A 7924-nucleotide genomic window follows, 5' to 3' on the forward strand; every position below is an offset into this window, starting at 1 on the left:
GAGTTGAGATGTCTTCAATCTTATTTTCCTTCATCTTTCTGGTCAGAAGCAGTTTTTAACTTGGTGGTCTTCTGCCTCATTTCCACTGAGAGCTACAGCATTGGTCTGTTTCTATCGTAAAACCAGGACCATAAAATAGCATACCAACCCACTCAGTGGACACAAGGCATTCCTTTCTGTTAAGTGAATGTCAGCAAAGGTGTCCCTCAGAGCTGTGTATTAGGCTCAAAGCTTCCTCTAGATCACATTAATAACATGGGCCAGAAACATCTCTTTGGTTCTTAAGTGTTTTAAATACACAATAGCCCTGGGGTTTGCAGGTTGACATAATGCAGCTGACTGTGACTAAACACTGGAAAGACACACAAAAAGAAAACCTCCATAGTATTTACATACATTTACAATATTGGATTTGTGGATTTTCATAAATATCTTGGTGTTTTATTTGATGAAAACTTTTACTATATTGAACATCTGAAGTGCAGCAGATAAATAAGCACTCTTTTTCACTTGACATGAAAAACCACTTGGTACAGCCGCCTTCTCACCACACAAGTCATTATAGTGACAGTATTTGTATAAATATTCCTATTGGCTGGTCTTTGTCTAGGAATACGGAGATTTATAACAGAATGTAAACCTCTGACCCCACCTCTCACTCTGACTTCACTTTATAGTTTTTGGCACCAATGTTTACATGCAGACTGTTGCACTAGTATATTTTCGTTTTCAAATCGATAATTGGCTTCCCACTGCCACTGTTTCTAGCTTCCTATATGCAACAGAGAGAGGCTACAGCATCCTGTGGAATTCAGTGTCATTTTTGCCTGAATAAGTAGAGGTAGAGCTAAGTTTGTTGGTAGCAAAGTTAAATTCTAAGAAAATCTGTCTGTAATATTACTGACTCTACCTTATTCTAACATAAACACAATTTTGAGAAATTTGAGAAGGGTTAGGGTTAGACTCAGTATTGTGAAATTTTCCAAACTTCAAACCCAAACACTATGATGCTGAATTTAGTTTAGAGCTTGCCATGAACGTCTAATAACAAGTACCTAAAAAAAAAAGTACTGCCCTGGTTATAAGTGGAGAGCAGCCAGACTTTCTTTTTTACTTTTTTGTATTTCTGCTTCTTTTTTTTTTCTTTTTTTTTTAAAGAAGAAAATGTCTTTACTTTCTCTATATGTTTGCAACGAGAATACAGTGCAGAAAATGGTGGTTTAATGCTTTCATTGCTGGAAATCATCAATCTGACACTGCTGACTCAGCTTTTCCCAAACCATTATCTATTTGAAATGGGTAAAATTAAATTATTGCCATGTTTTGTTCAAATGTGCCTGAGCTACAACTAGACCAATAAACGGAGTTAGCTAGAAGGAGGCTGAACTTTGTCCCCTTCTTCTCCTTCACACTGCAGCGCCCCATCACTACGCTCTGTTGGGGTCACAGAGACTCGCGTCTGTTCTTGGCGTCAGGCCCGGCGCTCTATGCAGTTCGAGTGGATCACCGGGTTGCTGCGCTACAGCTTCTCTGCCAGCAGGTCATCGCCACAGCCGTGAAGGAGGAGAAAGATGTCGCCAAGCTCACCATGCCTTCCCGGCTCTGTACATACGTCACTGCTGCTTTCGCCCCCACCATCAAGGTAACACGCGGCGGAGGATCCAATTAGCTCAGTGGGAGAGTAGTAAAAGGCTGAAACTAAATGGAACTGATAGTCTAATATTGATGAACTAAACAAAACCAAGTGTGGTAACAATTGTTGCATGACAAACTTTGTGTTTCCAGCCGCCCATCCCAGATCCCAACAACATGCGGGACTTTGTGAGCTACCCGACATCCGGGAACGAGCGACTGCACTGCACCATGAAGCGCACGGAGGATAACCCGGAGGTGGGCGGGCCGTGCTACACGCTGTACCTGGAGTACTTGGGTGGTCTGGTGCCCATCCTGAAGGGTCGACGGATAAGTAAGCTGCGCCCCGAGTTTGTCATTATGGACCCCAAAACGGATGGAAAAACAGGTGGGCCTGCATTTCTTCTTGGATCAGTAACTTTAAAGAACTCATAGGAAATACGTAAAGAACAGAAAGATTTCTAGCATCCTCTAGAAGTTTTACAAATTTAATAATAAAGCGATTTATTGGGATTGGACTCGTATTCATAAAAAAGATTTTTTTTAAATGGAGAAACATTGAAGAAAATAATAAAAAATAAAAATCGTTTGAGTAGAATATTAGTAAATGTTTTATTTTTTAAATTTTAAAAAGCTTTTTATGGTTGGAAAAAAAAAAAAACTCTCCATGACTTTTTAACCAACAACAATTTTATGTTTAATTGTCTCTTTACTGCCAGAAGCAGCATCAACATACTCATTGATTGAACTTTTTATTTGCGTTTTGAGAGCTGCACATTTAATAAACTGTGACTTCTCATCTTTTGTTTCGTCAGATGAGATATACAGCAACAGTCTGATATCAGCCATGATAGACAGCTGTAACTGCTCAGACTCCAGTGATATTGAGCTCAACGACGACTGGGTTGGCAAGAAATCTCCAAAGATATCCAGAGGAAGCAAATCTCCTAAACTTCCCAGGTAACTCAATAAGAGACTTCACGTGAATGGTTTTGCAAAATGATATTCATCAGACCAAAACCTACATAGAGGTGGTTAGATTATTTTTCTAACATTTTGTCAGAGTTGTCTTATAAAGCCTCAAAAAGTCTGCAGTAGAATAGAAAAATATATTTTTAGTATTTAGTAAATCTTAAGTAGGGGGAAAAAATAGAATGTCCTTACTTTAGTTCTTTTTCTTTCTATTTTCTGAAAGATTATTTGAATTTCTGTGCACACAATTTTTTTAGTCAAATGTTTTTAGTTTTCCACTCCACAACTTGAGTTTTTGTCCAACCTATTGATCATTTTGGTTTTTGAAGCTTGGGATAAGATTTTAAAATCCCAGTAAAATACATTGAAGTTTATGGCTATAATGTAATAAATTTGTAAAAGCTCAAGTGATATTATTAATTACGTGATGGAAACATTTTAGTGGAATGTCTCTGTTTTTTGTGTTTCTTGCATGCCTAAACCTTCTTTTTTTATTTGCTACCTTCTCTGTAGAGACTTAGTTTGTCCCTTTACCAACAGGATAAATATTGACCCCAGAAAATCACCCAAGCTGTCCCGAGCAACACAAGAAATCTCTAGGTCGCCACGGTTACCCATAAGAAAACCCTCGATTGGTTCACCGAGTCTCTCACGGAGAGAATTCCCTCTGGATGACATCAATCAGGTAACTAGAAGATCGTGTAAATGTTGCAGGGCTCACTAAGGGAGCTCGTTTTGGTTCATGTCACCATATTTGGTTTCTTTTCATAATTTTTTTTTTATGTTTTACAGCAAAATTACCTTGCTCAGGTCACATCCAATATTTGGGGAACAAAGTTTAAGATAGTGGGACTGGCCGCATTTTTACCTACCAATCTCGGTGCAGGTAACTCATCCACAGCCTCTCAATGAACTGGTATTATCAGCGTTCTTTCTTTTCTCATTTCACTCTTTTTGTTTCTTTCTTAGTTATCTATAAGACCAGCCTCCTCCATCTGCAGCCCAGACAAATGACCATCTACCTGCCTGAGGTGCGCAAAATCTCCATGGAATACATCAACCTGCCCGTTTTCAGCCCCAATGTCTTCAGTGAGGACGAGGACGACCTTCCTGTCTCGGGCCCCGCTGGAAGCACTGACGACAACCCCCCCTGTACTGTAAACATCCCCATCGCCCCCATCCACAGCCCTGCCCAGGCCATGTCCCCTGCCCAAAGCATCGGCCTGGTCCAGTCTCTGCTAGCCAATCAGAACGTTCAGCTTGATGTCCTTAGTAATACGACAGCAGCTCCTTCCGGAGCATCGGCTAGCAGTTCGGACCAAAGCCAGGACGCCATATTGTCGGCTCAGTACACCGTGCCCACCAGGTATTCCAGTCCGGGTCAGGTCATTTTTGGGGGGCTGGACGTAGGTCGGCTAATGGTTGGACCACCGCCGACCCATCATCCTTCGCAACAACAACAACAACAACAACAACAGAGTCAGCAGCAGCAGCTTCTACAACATCAACAAATCCAGCACCACCACCAACAACAGCAGCAGCAGCAAATCCCCCAGCAGCAGCACCATCTACAGCAGCAGCAGCACCATCTACAGCAGCAGCAGCACATTCAACAGCAGCTGCAGCAGCAGCTTCAGCAACACATACAGATGCAGCAGCATCAACAAATGCAGTTACAGCAACAGCAGCAGATGCATCACCAGCTGCAGTCTCAGCAGCACCATCTTCAGCAGCAGCTTCAGATCCAGATCCCTGCTCCGTCCCTGTCACCGGGGCAACCTTCGGGAACGGCCCTGCACCAGCTGCAGCCGGGGGCCCTGCAAATACAAATCCCCCACCAGCCGGCCGAGTTAGTTGTTGACAGAACGGCAGGCGGGGAGCACGAACACCTGCTGAAGATCAAAACCACTCGGTCAACGCCACAGCTAGCTGACGCCGATACAGTGGTGTTCAGCGCTCCTTTGGAGCTCAGCAAAATGAACCCGCCGCCTCCTTACCCCGGGACCGTGGCCGCGGCAGTTGCTGCTGCTGCTGCTGCAGCTGCTGCTGCTTCACCGTCGACGTCCAACGCAGCTTCCAGCTCCTCGTCTGGAACAGAAGGGGGCGCTAGTGGAACTCCTCCCCCTAGCGAGCTCTGCGTGAAGAAGGGTGACTTCAAACTTTATCCTCCAGGTCAGCAGCAACTACAGTACCCCACGCCTCTGGGCTACGAGAGGATAACGACGTTTGACAGCAGCGGGAACGTGGAAGAAGTGTGTCGCCCTCGAACACGCCTCGTCTGCAACCAGAATGTGTACACGCTCCAGGGACCTGGCAACTCTGCCACGCTCAGGGTCACTTCCTCTTCATCGTTGTCTGCAGCCGACAAGAAAATCCAGCTGCCCTACACCTCTGCTACACTCAACAGACTCACCGCACCCCGCTACTCCATACCAAGCGGAGACCCACCCCCTTACCCCGATTCGGCCAATCAGAGCGGAGCCGCCGGGAGGAATCCGAACCAGCGACTCGACAGCAGCTTGATCCACGCCACCCTCAGGAGGAACAGCCGAGAGGCCGCGCTTAAAGTCTCCCAGATGCTGGAACCGCCACGACCGCTTCCTCCGAAGGCTAAAAACAGTCCACTAGCGCCCTCCTTCCAGCAGAGGGTGCCAACAGCCTTATACACGTGCAGCCAGTGCAGCAGTGGATCAAGTGTTGGCAGTAGTGCTCCAGGGAGCGCTAATGGGATAGCAGGGGGAACGATTATCAGGCAAGATTTCCCTCCAGGGAACGGCGCTCCACACAGCACAGTGATAGTTCACTCCAGCAGCGCCGCTGCTCTGGCCTCCCAGTCCTCATACAGCCTGATGAGCTCACTGGAGGGGTCCGGGAGTGCAGCGGGAGCAGGAGGGAACAGAGACCGGGCTGAGTATGTTAACTCGGCTTTTACTGAGGATGAAACACTCAACCAGTCGCTGAGGCATTTGGTAATTGGAGGAAATGATGCATCAGGGCTTGTCATCAAACGCCCACCTCCCTACCAGTGGGACCCGACTGGCACAGAGGAGGTGTGGATACCTCAAGAGAGGACAGCAAATGCCCCCCCTGGAGCGCACAAGCCTCCGCCCCTCATTCTCAGCCCGACTCAGCACTTGGATGTTACCAGACTGCCTTTTGTTCTTTCTCCAAAGTCTCCCACCAGCCCTGGCGCTGCATCATTCCAGGCTGCAGCAGCAGCAGCAGCAGCTACAGCTACAGGCTACCAAATCTCTCTGCAGTACCCCCCAGCAGCAGCCTATGCTGGAGCTCAGCTCCAACCCATCCCAGGGTCGCCGCGCCCCTGCGCCTCCCCTAAGGAAGTTGTGGCACCCGTGGCCCTCTCACAGCAGGACGCGACCCTTGTCTTGTCGCCGGGTTACTCTCCAAACATAGCAAACCTCGCCTGCTGTCCCCTTCCTCCCTTGTATCCCGGAGGAAGTTCCTGTGCTGGAATCCCCATCCCTCCCATCGCCCTTCACACACCGTGGGGAACGTACAACCCTTGTCCGCCTATGCCCAGTCCTGCAGTGCCACTACCACCCAAAGCCTCCCACGTATCAGCAGACAAAAATGTTCTCTCACCTCCTCCTCCACCTCCTCCACAGCCTCCACCACCAGCAGCAGACCCACAGAGCCACGGGGCGTTACAGGAGACAATAGCAGAGCCAGGGGACGCTTACCAGGAGGTGTTGTCTTTGACTGAGAGCCCTGTACCACAGCGGTCCGAGAAGTTCAGCAAGAAGAACCGCAAGCGGATGGACGGCCGGGCGGAAGAGGCCAACGTGTCTCAGTTAGCCGAAGGCAGCAAGTCGAAGAAGGAGGGCAGGGCTCTGGGGGATTTCAACTCGCTGATCTCCAGCCCTCGACTGGGAGGAAGAGACAAGAAGAAGCTGAAGGGGCAGAAGGAGCAGCAAATGAAGGCGAAGAAGCTGAGTAAGGCCACAACCAACAGTGAGTTCCAGGACAGTTCAGAAAGCGAGCCGGAGCTTTTCATCAGCGGCGATGAGCTCCTTAATCAGTGCCAGAGCGGGAAAAAGGGCTGGAAGAGTAAAAGGAACCTGAGGGCTGCTAGCGAGCTTGATGAAATAAAGTGCCGGAAAGCCAATGAGAAGGAAGACAGAGGACTGGGCAGCCAAGGGTTTGTGTACGTGATGGCCAACAAGCAGCCTCTGTGGAATGAAGCCACACAGGTCTACCAGCTGGACTTCGGAGGCCGAGTCACGCAAGAGTCGGCCAAGAACTTTCAAATCGAACTGGAGGGTCGGCAGGTGAGTTGGGTTCAATTTTTATTTCAGAACCTCAGACGATATGTTCTCTCTGTTTTGTTTTTTGTTTTTATTTTTTCAGACTGCAACATTTACATTTCTTATGGTAAATTAAATATGTGCAGAGTTTTAAATATGGCTTAAATAGGAAAGAAGGCAATCTGTTTTTTGTTTGTAAAAACATAACTGAAGCACACCAGAAACTATAAATTAATATTACAATACAATGAGTCAATTATTATTGGTATTAAATTACAAACTAGAATGAAGTGGCATGTATGTGCTTTATTGCTATTCATTTTCCATAAGCATTCTAAATTATTTCCACCAAATTTTTCCCATTTATCCCAGTGTTTGGAAAATAGGTCTGTCTTTAAATTGACTGTGACTGTCATGTTTTCCATTTTGTAAATATCTACTGCTGTCTGAGGCCACTCTTGGGCGGTTGGTTCTTTTTGTACCATCCATTTTTGTATAGTTACCTTTTCTTCTGAACTCGTCCCAGAAACATAGTTTTGAAATTTGGCTGAATTTACATGCGCAATATATGGTTAACCCCGTTGTTTTTGTTAATCCAATATTTTTGGAGAATATTGCATTCCTATTTCCTTGTGTCTGTGCAAATCTTAATGTGTGTTTTAACATCCTAGGTGATGCAGTTTGGTAGGATTGATGGCAATGCCTACATCCTGGACTTCCAGTACCCCTTCTCTGCGGTTCAGGCTTTCGCAGTGGCTTTGGCCAACGTCACCCAACGCCTCAAATGAGACGTCCCCTCCCAGCACACCCCGACTCATCCCATGATTTTAAATGCAGCCTGCTGAAGGAGCACAGTTGTTTGCTTTGGAGATTCATACACTCTAATAAACTCAGTGGATTTTGGAGAAAAAAAAAAGACTGAAATCAACTGTGGTCAATAGATGGAAATGCAATCACACTGCACTACGCAATGCTGCCACTAGACATGGTGCAATAAGCATTGTTGACTGCGTTTTTTTTTTTTTTTTTTTTTTTTTTTTAAGCCCATTAAGTTT

The 7924-nt window shown here is 46.2% G+C and overlaps 1 protein-coding gene across 5 annotated transcripts in view; it reads left to right on the plus strand.

The window, feature by feature from the left end:
• The window catches only part of tulp4a (TUB like protein 4a), a 24659-nt gene extending 16874 nt beyond the window's left edge, over positions 1-7785 (plus strand). For 4 of the 5 annotated variants that reach the window (XM_015031256.1, XM_015031257.1, XM_015031255.1 and 1 more), the window contains 7 exons: positions 1418-1642; positions 1786-2020; positions 2448-2592; positions 3118-3289; positions 3397-3490; positions 3574-6893; positions 7541-7785. In XM_015031256.1, coding sequence (XP_014886742.1) covers positions 1418-1642; positions 1786-2020; positions 2448-2592; positions 3118-3289; positions 3397-3490; positions 3574-6893; positions 7541-7657 — 4308 coding nt within the window. In that variant the 3' untranslated portion in view covers positions 7658-7785. The remainder of the gene's footprint in view (positions 1-1417; positions 1643-1785; positions 2021-2447; positions 2593-3117; positions 3290-3396; positions 3491-3573; positions 6894-7540) is intronic. The other variant, XM_015031258.1, reaches the window with a different exon arrangement.
• The last annotated feature ends 139 nt before the right edge of the window (positions 7786-7924 follow it).

Source organism: Poecilia latipinna, unplaced genomic scaffold (assembly GCF_001443285.1).
Source record: "Poecilia latipinna isolate Pla-1442-1.1 unplaced genomic scaffold, P_latipinna-1.0 Scaffold201, whole genome shotgun sequence".
Lineage (NCBI taxonomy): Eukaryota > Metazoa > Chordata > Actinopteri > Cyprinodontiformes > Poeciliidae > Poecilia > Poecilia latipinna.